The sequence below is a fragment of the Notolabrus celidotus genome, chromosome 2, assembly GCF_009762535.1.
Source record: "Notolabrus celidotus isolate fNotCel1 chromosome 2, fNotCel1.pri, whole genome shotgun sequence".
In the NCBI taxonomy this organism is placed as follows: domain Eukaryota; kingdom Metazoa; phylum Chordata; class Actinopteri; order Labriformes; family Labridae; genus Notolabrus; species Notolabrus celidotus.
The window spans coordinates 4,355,796-4,371,559 of NC_048273.1; the positions used below are offsets into that span (position 1 = coordinate 4,355,796).

At 42.4% G+C, this 15,764-nt stretch overlaps 1 protein-coding gene across 1 annotated transcript in view; it reads right to left on the reverse strand.

Annotated features, from left to right (window-relative positions):
• rabgap1l (RAB GTPase activating protein 1-like) overlaps window positions 1–15,764 on the reverse strand; it is a 175,533-nt gene that overhangs the window by 54,293 nt on the left and 105,476 nt on the right. Inside the window, exons 8-9 of the mRNA XM_034678060.1 lie at window positions 7,579–7,653; window positions 2,574–2,699 (exon numbers count right to left, since the gene is read on the reverse strand). Of these exons, the coding sequence (XP_034533951.1) occupies window positions 2,574–2,699; window positions 7,579–7,653 (201 nt within the window). The remainder of the gene's footprint in view (window positions 1–2,573; window positions 2,700–7,578; window positions 7,654–15,764) is intronic.

A 15,764-nucleotide genomic window follows, 5' to 3' on the forward strand; every position in this document is an offset into this window, starting at 1 on the left:
AACCCTAACCCTAATCCTAACCCTAAACCTAATCCTAACCCTAACCCTAACCCTAACCCTAATCCTAACCTTAACCCTAACCCTAACCCTAATCCTAATCCTAACCCTAACCCTAATCCTAATCCTAACCCTAATCCTAACCCTAACCCTAATCCTAACCCTAACCCTAATCCTAACCCTAACCCTAATCCTAATCCTAACCCTAACCCTAACCCTAACCCTACAAGTGATGGAGGGGAGGCTGTGTATCGTGGCTACATTTGTTCGTTCCGAGAGACTTTTCTCAAAGACTAGGCAAATACTCACTGAGAGGAGAAATCAGATCAGCCCATCCAAGCTGAGGGATCTGATTTTTCTCAGTGCCAACCTGAGGAAATTAATGATGTTTGCTCCAGTTTAGTTCTGGTTCTGTTTACTTGAGTTTGGTTCTGGTTCTGTTTACTTTACTTTACATAAAAGGGTTTTCAACACAAACCATTAGTTTTTGCAAAGTTAAGGTAAAACATACGGCTACAAAAGATCCTAAATTTAGAGCCGTTCGGGAGTCGGAAGAGCCGGCTCTTCTATGGGAGCCGAGTCAAAAGAGCCGGCTCTCTGAAAACAGCCAAACTTCCCATCACTAATTCACAGGTGTTGAGATTTTCTCCGTATGATTGATGCACCTTTCCTTCCCTCAGATAATCTGCTCATGCATCACATTATTCAACAATATTATAAAACATGTAACAGTACGCATGTGTTTCCTTGCAAATGTACATGGAATGAAAGATCTAGTCTGTCAGCCAACACTTAACACGACACATGACACCTGACTATCAGAGAGTGATCTGCCCCGCGTACGCTGATAATCAGCAGTCAATGCTAACATCCTTACAGTGAGCGCATTAGGTCGATGCTAACTGAGTTGATCTGGATGCTGACAGACAGCGGCCTGCAGGCTCAGGGTAGATGTCACGGCCCAATTAGACTCTACTCAGTGAGTGGACTTTGGTTGGAGCATGCTGGGACTTGAACTAACCCTGAGGTCATCAGAGTCCACAGACAAAGGATGCTGCTTCGCCAACAGAGACTTAAACACTCAAATATGTATTCTATTATAATTTATGTCATGATGCAATCACTGACGACTTAGATATCAAAACACAGCTCATGTCTGTCATACATTTTTTCAGGGTATTTCCTCTGTCTGCTCTGTGCAACCAACACTGTAACTGGAATAAAAACACTGCAGTTACTCTTCAGATCAGAAAAATTCAGCATCGAAAACCCCGCCCCCAAGTTACTGGACCTCTGAAAAGCACTATCCCTAAAGCAGGGGCTTTTCAGGGGGAGATATTCAACCCCAGGACTAAATCTAGACCCTGGTTCCTGTGGTCAAAAAGCTCATAAGACATTTTCGACCAGAGGAACTTTACCCCGGAACTACGTGCGTTTGGACCAGTGGACCCAGGGTCTAAACTTAGTTCAGGGGTAGTTAATCTCCCCCCTAAAAAGCCCCTGCTTAAGGGGTAGTACTTTCAAAGGTCCCGGGACTTTTAGGGGGCAGGGCCTGCAATGCTGAACATGTCTGATTGGTAGATTAACCACAGTTTTTTTTTATTCCGCCCGCCGTCCACAATAACATCACACACACTCTTGATTTCTCTTTCTTTCATTAGTTTTTATTTGTTCTCTCTTTTTTGTATGTGTGTGTACTTTTCAAAAGAAGAAGCTGTGATTCTCTTGATTTAGCAGCTTGTAACAGTAGTCTTCTCTCAGCTCACTGTGAATGCGTCTCTCCCGGTGTTATGGTTTTAAAAGTGACCCTGTAAACTGGAGACCTTCAGCTGAACGTGTCAGTGTTTGTGGAGTTTACACAGCTGTTGAAACACAGAGGGAGTTCCTGGGAATGCAAACTAGTTTAGTTTTTATTAAGATTTCAAAATATCCTCATCAGATATTTAATGACCGTCTAAAGACGTTTATGAGAGATGCATCCGGCTGAAAGTCTCCAGTTAACAGGGTCGCTGTTTAAACCAAAACACCGGCCGATCTCTGCCATGGCTTTTTGAGTTCAAAAGGATTTGAAAGCCGTGTTGAAACGTCTTTGCTGCTCACGCTTATCTCCTCTCACGTGTTGATTCAGTGAATCCATTTGTGATGAAATATAGCACCATCTAAAACAGCGCCAGCGGAGTCTCTTCATGCTAACAGGCTAACTGTTGTGTTGCTCATAATGATACCTGCCTGTCCGTCTGCTTCTATGGAACCTGTGATGAATGGCATTCGTCTTTGTGTTACTGCCCTCTACTGGTCTGGTGGTGTAGTGCATTTACTTTTTTTTTTCTCCATACGTCACTGGCCTGATTTGCACAATCAACCCGGGACATCAGCCCGCAGTTGAAATGCAGAAAACAATGGGGGCACAGGAACCTTTTAGTTCAGGGGAAAGTCCCTGTGGTAGAGAAGCACCTTATTTCAGCTGATTCCCCCTCTTCATCCAGTCAGAGTCATGTCTGTGTTCTGTTAACCCTCATCACATTGTAAATGTACGACCTTTTATTCAGTATATCATAAAAAACTGTAACTCTTACCTGCATCAGCCTCTCCAGCTGGTAGAACTTGCAGTGAAGATCCTCAAAGTTGTTCTTGTAGAGAGCTCGAAGGCCGTACTCGTACATGATCTTCACCAACACGCAGAAGGCCTGCTCCTCGGGCATCTGAAACCACATGAGAGCCATGAAGCACAGATGTGTTTATCTGGAATGATGAGCAGTGTCCTGGATCACTGATGGAAGTTGTTACATTTGTTAAACTGGCCCCCAAAATTTTAACCTGCTGACTCATTTGAGACGAGGAACCTTTGGTTTAGACCTCCATGTGACATCATGTGGTCGAACCATAGACTGTATAAATAATGGACGTAGTAACCGTGATGTCACCCATCTGTTTCTGAGCGCTGTTTTGATGCCAATTGTTGGCGGCAGCCATATTGGAAATCTTAAACTCAACATAACTGCTGTCCAGAGAGTGTGAGGTAAAGAGGCGGGCCTTTAGCCTTTTCGCTAACAGCTACAGGGTGCCCAACTGTCAATCAAGTCAGCCATGTCCTTATTTGGGCAAAACTCGTACGTTTAACATCTTCATAAATACCGAGTTATAAAAAAAGTCACACCCCCTACAGTGTGTGCCGATCGAGAAATGAGCTATCCAGACTACACTCGTCTTTTGAACCAGGCTGTAAACATGTTTATTTCTGCTGTAAAGATCGTCTTCTTTGCATGGGTGTGTATGTGGTTTCTGGTACTTCCGGAGCCAGCCTCAAGTGGACACTCAAGGAACTGCAGTTTTTAACACTCCCGCATTGCCTTCGATTCTCGCAGCCAGAGTTTCTTTTTTTTTTTTTTTTTTTATAGATATGTTTATTGATTTTTCTTTTCCTTTCAAAAACAAACAACAAACATCACAGGGACGACTCCCTTGAAACAAACAAACATGACAAACAAAATATAAAACAAAACACTTGGCTCACAAATCCAGCACACAATTGACATTTGAGAGGAGACCTGGGTAAGACATCATCCTACAAACATATACTTATATAGTCCTACACAAACCCCCTTGCAAGAACAGAAGAATTGTCACTCCAATATAAGACATAAAGGGCTCCCATGTATTATGAAATACATCGTCTTTAGAATGCAACACACACGTTAGGTAGTCAAGAGAGACATATTCAAGGATTAACTTATGCCACTGTGTTTTATTAGGGAGTTTGTCTGTTATCCAGTTCATGAGTATGCACTTCCTTGCACAAAATGTTAAAATATTATAAAGATTTTTTTTATATTTGTTAGTAATATTTCAATTTCGTGTTCCAAGGAGCATACATAATGGGTCATTTTCTAAGATAAGATAAGATATTACTTTATTGATCCCCCGGGGGGGAAATTCAGTTGTTACAGCAACCCAGACATAAGTACAATCAAGAAAGAAGTTTCAATAAGTACAAAATAAGTACAATAAGTACAAAATAAGATAAAAATAAGTGCAAAATAAAAAAAAAATTTCTAGATTGGTGGCTAAGATATTATTAATTTCTTGACCTATGAGGAGCCAGAATCTTTGTATTTTCCAGCAAGACCAGAGGCAGTGAGTTAGAGTAGCCACTTCTGTTTTACACTTCAGGCAGAGGGGGGAACAAGCAGCATTGAATTTATGACCAAGTGAAGGGGACACATGAGCCCTGTGTAGTCGCAGCCAGAGGTTGCCGTTTGGGTCAGACCAGGGGTGCATCTCGCCCGGCTGGAAGAGAAGCTTCCAGCAGAGCGTCTGCCCCCTGGTGGCTGGCTGCAGTATAGGTCAAAAACTCTGTCTCTCACATTCATTTGAATGGGGGAGCAGTCAAACTTTAAAAAATAAATACACGTGGTATGAATGTTTCGCTCATCCGTATGCTGTGGTGATATGTAGTTAGTATTTGACTGTTTTGTGTTCAAGGCCTCTTTGTTCTGAAAAGTTAATTTTTCGTTAGTTATTAGAGTTTAAAAAACGGGGTTTTACTTCCGTGTATGCTTTGATTCACAGCCGCTGTAGAGGGAAACTCCATAGGATCTCGTGACGCTACGCTGTAGGGCGGAGCTTGTTACCGTGCCAACACAGAAATTACAGTGGCAACCACAGAAATTCTGTGGCTTCACAGACTCTGGCTGCACAATGGCTGCGCCCTGGAGCAGGATTTTTTTGGCTTCAGAACCACACAACGGGAAGAGGCGGAGCAACGCTGTCCATTTTTATTTACAGTCTATGGGTCAGACAAGTGTTTTTCAAATTTTTCATTTATCCATGAAGTGAACTCGTCTTTAAAAAGCTGAAGGACGAAGAAAGAATGTAAAGGTGTTCAAATAAGGAAGTGCAGGCAAAGTAATGTTTCATGTGAGAGCTTCAATGACTCTGCACTGCTCGGATAAATGAAGATAAGAAGCATTAGAAAAAAGCTCATAACTGTGTGTGTTTGTTTGGATTTATTTCTTCTCCTCTTTCTCTCTCTCTCTCTCTCTCACACACACACACACACACAGACGCTGAGCTGGTATTTAATCAGAGTTGCAGTGTGTGTTTTCGGCTGCTGCAGGTAAACCCAAACTATTAATATTCCCGACATCTCCTCCATGACCTCTCCCTTTCTTCCTCCTCCTCCTCCTCCTCCTGTACAACCTCTCTTTCTTCCACCGCTGTTCCCTGCTCCCCCCTCCTCTTCCTCACCTTTAAAGCAACCTCCTCCATAATTCCCTTCTCTACTCTCCTTTTTCACACACCTGTCTCCTCTCCTCTTTTCCTCACCCTGATGTATCTTCACTAAAGTCATGCACACTTCCCTTTCCACGCCTCTCTCTCGCCATCTCTCCTCACCCCATCTCCTCCTGACCTCTCCTCTCTTCCCCCTCCTCCCCTCCGTCCTCCTTCACGTCAACCTCTGCTGCCCTTGTCTTTTGGACTTGAACCAAACTTCCACTGCTCGCTCTCTCTCTCTCTCTCTCTCTCTCTCTCTCTCTCTCTCTCTCTCTCTCTCTCTCTCTCTCTCTCTCTCTCTCTCTCTCTCTCTCTCTCTCTCTCTCTCTCTCTCTCTCTCTCTCTCTCTCTCTCTCTCTCTCTCTCTCTCTTCTCCATCTGTCTTTTAACTCTTCACCCCGATACATTCATTATTTGAAATAAATCACCACACAGGTTGAACGGAGGAGTAAATAATTAAAGGATTGAAATAAAAAGAAGTGGAGAGATGGTATCTCTCAGTGGCCTTGAAATGAAAAGAGCGATTCTCTCTTCCACCACCTTTCCACATCTCTATATATCTGCTACTCTTCTCTGTCTCTCCCTCTTCCATTAATCCACACCACTCTGCGGTAAAATGTTTTCATTCCTGCAGTCAGCAACTTTCTCTTCAGTCAGAGCTTTTCTTCCTCTCAGTTTCTCTGTGTATACTCACATTGTCTATGTTGGGCTTTTGTTGCATCGAGCACGAGCTAAGAGACAGAGAGCTGTTGAATTGGAGGCACAAAGCTGAAACCTTTCATCGATTGAAGCGTTGCCGTTTGATATTTACGCTTATGAGGTCTCAGCAGATGTGTGTCTAACATGAGTCTGGTCCTGCTGGAGGTTTCTGCCTGTTAAAGGAAGTTTGTCCTTGCCACTGTAACTTGTTAAATGCTGCAAAGTGCTCTGCTCATGGTGGATTAAGATGAGATCAGACTGAGTCCTGTCTGTAAGATGGGACTGGATCTGATCCGGTCTTGATGTTGGGTTGATTGATTGACGTCACAGTGTGATGTAAAAATCTTTGTATGTTTTATGGCGCACAAACAGAGTGTGAAGCAACGGTCGCTCTGTAGAGCTTTTATTTTGAAAGCACAGATAGACAGAAGAGGGAAGAGCACCAGAAACAAGTTGTTCAGTTAAAATAGTTTTACTCAAACATGTTTATTTTAAGCCTTTAAAAATGTTGATGTTAAAAATGTATAATTTAAGTGGGAGTTGGAGGGAGGACTAGGTTAGAAGTTTCTGGACAACTCAGGAGTTTTATTTTTTTAATTTAATAAATTATTGGTCTTCTAATATTTATTTATTGTCTTTTTTTATTATGTATACATATATAATATATTTTCTTAGTTTATCCAATACATTTGTTTGTGTATTGTTAGTACCCCTTTTATTACTGAACATCTCTTAACACCATTCATACTAATCTCCCTTTCCTTTCCTTTGTTCAATAATATAATATAATACAATATAAAATAATAAACTATGATATAATACAATATAATATGATATAATATGATATACTATAATACAAAATAAAATATTATGAAATAATATAAAATAAAATAATATAATTTAAAATAATATACTATAATATAATACAATATAATTTAACAGAATATAAAATAATGTACTAAAATATAATACAAATTAATATAACATATTCTAATATAAAATAATAAAATAATATTAAATAATTAACTAAAATACAATATTTTCCAAATAAAATATTGTGATATAATATTATATAAAATAATTTAATACAAATTAAAGTCATATAATATGATATGATATGATATAATATAAAAAATATTATAATCTAAATAATATAACAATATCAAATTATTAAATATAATACAATATAATACAAAATAAAATATTATGATATCGTATAATATTAAGTCATATAATATAATATGATATAATATAATATAACATCAAATAATAAAATATTAAATAATCAAAAATAATATTATAACGTTTTTTTTCTTTTACCAGTAATTGACTCTTATTTCTTTTAATGTAAAATCTCATTTTTTAAATGAAGGAATCCTTCCACTAAAAATAATAAATGAGACCTGGATGTATAAAAGTAAAAGTCTGATCCATTTGATCACATTGTGACTATTCTTCACTTTTGAAGTCAGATTTCATGTTGCATTAAATCACTCGTCATGTTTTGTTGTTTTGTTCCATCCAGGCTGGTTTCCATGCATGGTTTGTTTATCAATGTTTTCATCTATTTCGACCATTAGGAGGCAGGCTCAATGTCAAACAACTCACGTGCAGGAGGAGAACAGCAGCGAGGAACGACTGACCCTGACAGTAACCAATCTCCTCATCATAGACGGAGTACGCCTGGAAGAGAAGCAGAAACACAGAGAGGGAGAAATGAGCGATGCTTTCAAAGTAAAACTGTAAAAATGAACCGTACAGGTTCACACACTCTGTACTCTTATGCTGCTGCATCACAATACGAGGAGGGGGAGATGCTTTCATCCATCTTAATATGCAGTCAATGTTTTATACAGTAGGATAGAAATACTCCAGCCAAAACACAAAACTCAAATTCATCACTCTGACAGGGGTAAGTGGAGAGGGAAGAGGGCCTGTCCGACAGAACAACCTGCAAGGTTCAGACATTAATGTAAGGAAGACTGAGAGCAACCTTCAGGTGACCGCTCAAAAAAAAACGCTTTGTAGGTGACAAAACCACAAATCATGCTAACGAGCAAACAAAGAGGCTGTTAGTCCGTGTAAACAAGGATCCAGGGCAGGGCAGGAGGGTCTCAATCCAATTGACCTACGCTTCTTTTAACGGGGGGGAAGAAGGAGGACGGCTACATACAATTCAAACTGACACCTACGATGTACTTACAAGACCAGAGGACATCCAGACAACAGACAGGCTTTAGTTATTGAAAGGGTGGAGGAGTGTGATGGCGTGTTGATCTTTATTAAACACACCAGGTCTCATACACCACCCGGTCTTCAGATCAAATCAGTTCTTCACTTTTTAAGAAGATTCTGACATTCACCAAAGTTTTCTGAGATTTATTTTTGGAGCTAAAAACAAAATCCAAGAACACTCAAGAGCAACTGTTGGATATAGTGTTTTCCTTCATTTAGCACAAGGGTTCCCAAAGTGTGGGTCGGGACCCCTTGGGGGGTCGCAAGACACAAATGGGAGGTCGTGAGATGTCTTCCAGAATCTAGAAATAGTACATTTTACCCATCATAGTAAAAAAATATCGACAAAAATAGAAGCTTAACTTGAAATAAAAACCTTGAAAATAGAAAATGTAATGAGTTTTCTGCCTTTCTTTGTTGCCAGATGACTCCTAAGTTTAAGGTTAGTGAACAGTTAATCATCAAAAGCATCAGTAGCAGCAGGTTAATTATAACAGCACAGGAAACACAGACACATGCTCATATAGGTAGGGTCATTTTATGCAGACCAGCTAAATGAAGCCACATTAAATCATTTTGAGGGACAGTGGGGGTCACAAGTCTGTGGCTCCTACATTTTGGGTGGCGCAGGCTGAAAAGTTTGGGAACCCCTGATTTAGCACATTAAGGCAAAGCTTTCAATTTACTAGTTGGTGTATGTTCCAACCTTCACCTAAGGTTACAAGCGGCTGAAATGAGTGTTCTCTCAGCTTCTGAGAGAGGGTCAGGAGCTCAGACACCCGGAGGGAGCTCGGAGTAGAGCCGCTGCTCCTTCACATCGAAGGAGTCAGCTGAGCTGGTTCGAGCATTTGATAAGGATGCCTCCCTTTAGAGCAGGGGTTCCAAGTGTGGGAGGGGTCAGTCATTTTTTCAGTAATCTAAATTTGCTTATTTTACCCATTATTGTAAAAAAAAAAATACAAAAATCTTTACATTTGAAAAAAAAAAAATCATGCAAATCAGTACATTTCATGAGTTTTCTGCCTTTCTTTTTGCCAGATGACTCCTAAGTTTAGGGTTAGTGATCAGGTAATTAACAAAAGGATCAGTAGCAGTCAGATCATTCACAGCAGCACAGGAAACACAGACACATGTGCATGTAGGTAAACTCATTTTGAAGTATGAAGTAACATTTAACCACCTCAAGGGACAGTGAGGGTCACAAGTCTTTGGCACCTATATTTTGGGGTTGCGGGCTGAAATGTTTGGGAACCCCTACTTTAGAGGACTTCCCGTAATGTCCACCTGGAAAAGGGCCCCAGGCTAGACCCAGAACTCGTTGGAGGGATTATATATTCCACCTGGTCTGGGATCGCCTCAGGAATCCCCCCTCTTCTCCATTTCAAATCAACTAAATCAACTTTTCACTTCGAGTACAGAGCGCAATCGGTTTAATTTAATGTGCTCTTTAACGATGTCTCTCCTCTTCCTCTCACAAGCCTGTGTGATTTCTGGGTGTGGCCCTGCAGTGTCATGCCCTTATATGGGCATTTAAAGCTGGGGTTGGTAGTCAGATTTAGATCCACTTTTTGTTATACTGGTTAAAATGATCTTTATGTCCTGATGGTAATCAATACATAATGTGTTCTTAAAAAAGAGGTAAAAAAAGCTGCGATCTACAGCCGGAGTAAACCTGGGAAAACACCAACCAATCACCGTTTTTTGGGTGCCAAAATTTTAAACCATTCAAATCCCATCCTGCCGTTCTGCCCGCCTCCTGCGCGTACATTTCCCCGGCGTGTACTCTGAGTCCTCTGCCTCTGCTTCCCCTGACTCTATTTACTGCCCCTCTCGCTAGACCTCGGGCCTGTCCCCTCTGACCCGATGAGGTGCTTTGCTCAGGACTGTAGTCCGGATCAGAGTCTAAAAAGCTCTCACCACGGGGCTCTGACAAGCAAAAGAATTAATGACATTTAGTAAGTCCTACAGAAATGTAGATGTACTGTAGCGTCCGTCCGGACGCTGTAGTGATGACGAGCCGATTCGTGAACACGTTGATCTTTAATAACCGGTCACTGTCGGCCGTTACCACGCCAACCAACAAAACAACAATCAATGTTTGAATGAATGAAGAACTTCTCCTCTTGTCTCTCCTCTCTCCAACTCACACACTCTACACCTCTCCTGATGCCTTCACTGACCGCCAACACTGTAGGAATTAAGAACATCTACACTGAACATGTTTAACAAACAGTAGAGCTGTTACAGTATTATATATGTGTTATAACTTTTCTCCTGATATCGTGTCACCGGTACAACTGGATAATGCTAGCATGATAGTTGTGAGTACTAACAGCAGCCATGTTTGTTTGTGTTTTTAACTTTCACTATGAGAATGTTTTGGTGAGGACCGGTTTTGAATCGGTCACGATCATGATGGTCGCAAGTCAGCGGCGCTCGTGCATGTGAGCTGGGGGGGGGTCGTTTTGGAGGAGCTCTGAGGGAGGAGGGGAGGGGTTAGACGGAGTCATGAGGAAAAGCTACATTCAAATTCATGCTAGTTTTCCGAGACTGCCAACCCCAGCTTTAAGGGGTTTATATCAATGCTAATTAGGAACATCGAGCATGAGCTTCAAACTTACGAGGACGTGGCATTCATCAGTTTAAGAACACAGGTGAGAATGATTCTGCAGTTTAAGAAGCGTCCATGAATCAGACTCAGACTTCTCTCAAACTGTCTCAAGAGGAAATCTAAAGAAGATGTTTTTACTTTACACCTTTGAACACTTTGAGTTTAGTTCATCCAGAGCTAGCAATGGTTCCATATTCTCTCTTTAATGGACACTTTAACTTCCCCAGCAGTCAAACTCCTGTAAACGTGGCTAAAGACTCTCTCCCCTCTCTCCCCCTGCTCCAAACATTAGCGCGGACCTTCAGAGCTCCACTGCTGATCTACTCGGCTAATTTGGGGTTTGATGCGGTGGTAATGGAGAAGTCTTGCGGAGCTGTCTGAAGCGTAATCTGCGAGCTGACATGCTTGATGGAGTGTGGCATTCACATGCCCCTAACTCGGCTCGGAGAAGTGCATGCTGACAGATGGATGGGGGAGGTCCTGGTGGGAGAAGTCTAAATTTGTTAGGCTGAGATTATAAAAGGCTCAGAGGGGAGGGAAGAGGCAACAGGCAGTTTTAATCCTTTTGTAAGAGTGGGACTTGAGAGAAAGGTTTTGAGGCGGTACAGAAGTGTTGAAAAATCAAAGGGCTGTAAAAAAAGTCTTTGAGCTACAGAAACAAGAGACAGAAGTGGAAGCAGGTAGGAGGAATAGGAAAAGGCCTTCAAGGATCAGGGGCATGTTCAGGCTTTTTCACTGTGGTGGCTCAACTTAGCCTCTGACCCCTGCAGGGATGGCATCTTTGACTGTAAATGAAATGGATAATGTGTTTTCATTTCCACCCAGTATGAGCTTGGAAGCCTCAATAGATGCTGACGTCTTCCACTGGTGCAGCCAAGACCTGTGCAGAAGCAATCTAGTTGGTAGATGGTGGATTTCAAGCAGACACTAATGGCTATGAGTCTTGTGTTAGTGCTTAAACTCAGCGTCTCAGAATAGTGAACACTTAGACATAAGAGGAGCTATCATAACAGACACTATGTTTCAGAAAAATCTATTTGATGTGTAGTTTAATTTTATGGTTTGACCTACGTTTCATCTGAGGGAGGCAGAGTTTATCTCCTCTACTGCAACCGGCCAGCAGGGGGAGCTCTACATCTTTTAGCTTCACAGTAAAGGCTGATTTATACTTCTGCATCTCCCCTACGCAGCAGGGGCTGACGCGGACAGGACATGAGCCCCACATACTTGTGCGTCGGTGTGTCTGTGTCGCGCAGCAATTCTCCGCCAAAACGCCTGAGGGCAGTGTGGTCTCTCTGATAGCCGGCCGCCTGCTTCCGGTCCCGCTACGATCTCTGTTTACTTTTCCACAGAGTTTCAGAGCGTGTTATGTTAATCTACAGCTGATACATGTTGCTGTTTATCATACAGACATGATTACATGAAGAATAGAGAGGAGGAGATGAAATACACGGCCGATGTGCGGCCGATGTCCGGGATCCCGGAAGTGTTGTAAATGCGGGAAAGACAAAGCCGCCGAGCGGACCAATCACAGAGCTTGCGGTCCGCGTCGGCTCTACGGGGAGTTACATTTTGGAGGAGGTGCACGTCAGCTACGTGCGTAGGTACGGGAGCTACGCGGACCCCCGGCGTAGGGTACGCCGTTGATTCAACGCAGAAGTATAAATCAGCCTTAAGTGAACACAGCAATGAGTGTTAAACCTTTCTGTCTCCACTAACCACATAAACTTTGACTACTTTCCTGAAAGTATCATGCATATATTTTATTCCTGTGTGTATTTTTTTTACTTCAGTGGCAACACATAAATCTTCTAGAGTTGACTTTAGAGTTGAATTTAACACAAGTCCAACTTCTAACAAGGTCAACAGAAATTCATAGTGTCATAAAGCGTGCACGCTACTATACAGGAAGTGTGTTTGAAGCGTGGCTGAGCTGAGAGCAGCTTGGTGCAGCTCGGTCCATTAAAGAGAGAACATATAAACAACAGGGCTTCACATTTTGAGACCGCAGGTTGCCGCTTTGTTTCAACTGAGACGCACTTGGATCCACCAGGTCCAGTTAAATGAATCTCTGATAAAGATATAGTTCTGTAATCTAAGGAAATGGTTTTACTTTTCTTCATAATTCGTCATCTTTTTAAGCCTTTTTCAAAGATCTGAAGCCTTCATCAGACCAGCAGTAAGTAGGGATGCACATATCCTACTTTTTAGGTCCCGATACCGACATCGATACCTGGACTTTGGTATCTGCCGATACCGATACTAGCCGATCCAATCCCTGCGATTGGAAATAAAACTTTGGCACCCCGCCCCGGTATCATTTGTGTGCGGGAAACGCATTAAAATTAGAATCATGACAAAATAATGCAAACGAGCTGACGTGTTCAGGTAGGCTGGGGTTCAGGCAGAGCAGTGTCAGAAACATCATTTATGTGATGTTGAACTGTACCTGGTGCTAAACCAGAGGCTGGAATCCCTTTATTTCAAGGATCTGGAACAATTAAATCCAATAACCTGTCCGTGTTTTCACACTTTGAATCCATCAATAGAAGGTTTCTTCCTTCTTTGCAGTCGGCTACAGCTGACGTAAACCTTCTCCTTTGGGTTCCCATTATATTTTTCAGTGCGACTGCCATCCGTCGAAACATTACCGCTGCACATGTTGCAAGTTTTCGGCGGAGTTGTTAGCAAAAGAAGCGTGACATGCAGCTAATCTGCAGAGCCTCTGTAGTTATCCTCCATCATGCTCCACGGGGCAAAAATGCACAGACCGGGCGGCGCTGATGACGTAGGAGACGCACATGGTCGTTGTAAACACAGAATCGCATAGAACTGAGATGAATAGATCTGCCATATGGATCGGCACTATATATCGGCCCTTTGTCACGGATATCCGATCTAGCTTTTTAAGTCTGATCTAGCCGATATCCGATATCAGGATCGGATCGGTGCATCCCTAGCAGTAAGACTAAAAGAAACCAGGGAGGATAAATACGAGGGATGACGTGAGAACAGCTCACACTTCAACTGCTGCACTACGAGGGGATCAACTCATGAACAATCTTCTTTGAAATCAAACCTTCTCCTTTGGGCTTCCATTATATTTTTCAGTGCGACTGCCATCCGTCGAAACATTACCGCTGCACATGTTGCAAGTTTTCGGCGGAGTTGTTAGCAAAAGAAGCGTGACATGCAGCTAATCTGCAGAGCCTCTGTAGTTATCCTCCATCATGCTCCACGGGGCAAAAATGCACAGACCGGGCGGCGCTGATGACGTAGGAGACGCACATGGTCGTTGTAAACACAGAATCGCATAGAACTGAGATGAATAGATCTGCCATATGGATCGGCACTATATATCGGCCCTTTGTCACGGATATCCGATCTAGCTTTTTAAGTCTGATCTAGCCGATATCCGATATCAGGATCGGATCGGTGCATCCCTAGCAGTAAGACTAAAAGAAACCAGGGAGGATAAATACGAGGGATGACGTGAGAACAGCTCACACTTCAACTGCTGCACTACGAGGGGATCAACTCATGAACAATCTTCTTTGAAATCAAACCTTCTCCTTTGGGCTTCCATTATATTTTTCAGCGCGACCGCCATCCATCGAAACATTAGCGCTGCACATGTTGCAAGTTTTCGGCGGAGTTGTTAGCAAAAGAAGCGTGACATGCAGCTAATCTGCAGAGCCTCTGTAGTTATCCTCCATCATGCTCCACCGGGCAAAAATGCACAGACCGGGCGGCGCTGATGACGTAGGAGACGCACATGGCTGTTGTAAACACAGAATCGCATAGAACTGAGATGAATAGATCTGCCATATGGATCGGCACTATATATCGGCCCTTTGTCACAGATATCCGATCTAGCTTTTTAAGTCTGATCTAGCCGATATCCTAGATAGGATCAGATCGGTGCATCCCTAGCAGTAAGACTAAAAGAAACCAGGAAGGATAAATACGAGGGATGACGTGAGAACAGCTCACACTTCAACTGCTGCACTACGAGGGGATCAACTCATGAACAATCTTCTTTGAAATCAATAACAAATCGGACATGTGATAATCAGAATAATAGACTCCTGTCTCTCAAGACTTGATGTCATTTTTCTGTGATACAATAGTTTTAATGGCTCAAAGGTCAGTGTCGGATAGCAAAGAGACATGTTACTCTGTTTAATTGCAAAACTTTCTGGCATTGTGTTCACAGATGCAAACATTCAGATAAGGTCAAAGGTCACCTGTATTTGAAGTAGAATCCTGATTAATAATTAGAAAGGTGAACTCAGTGATCGCTGGAATATGCATCATTAACTGGTTGTCATGTTATGCTGTTCTGTCTCCATGGACATACAGTAGATATTCTTTTTATCCATCCGTCTGAGAGTCCCAGGTTTCAACACCAGCTGAGAGAGTAATGCCCACTGTCACTGTGCCCTTGAGTGAGGCAGTTAGCCCCCGACTGTTTCCTGCAGACCCTCTGACTGACCACCGGTAGATATCTGAGGTCGCGGAGGTGAGCTGGATGTGTGACAGAGTGAAACATTAAGAGGATAAATCAGTTTATCCCAGAAAGAGAGCGCAGGTGACCTTCCCGGGAGAATTAAGGTTACAAAATAAAAAGCCCACTGCTGCATGAAGATGAATGTAAACTTTGTCCCAGATCCTCTGTGCCTCTGTGTCTCTGTGTTACCCACTCATGCCTCAAGATCCGGCCAACCTTATCAGCAGCAAATCTACATGGATTTGCATACAAATGAAGGCTGGCTCACCACTGACCTAGTTGGATTCAGACTGGATGCTAACCCTCTCTGACAGGTTCTCCCACAGCGCTGACCGACCGTACATCTGCATAGCAGGGAGAACTACAAAAGGAGCAACAGTTCTGCTCCATCCTGCAGAAGTTACCTTGATTCAAACATAAACACAGACGGCTTCACTG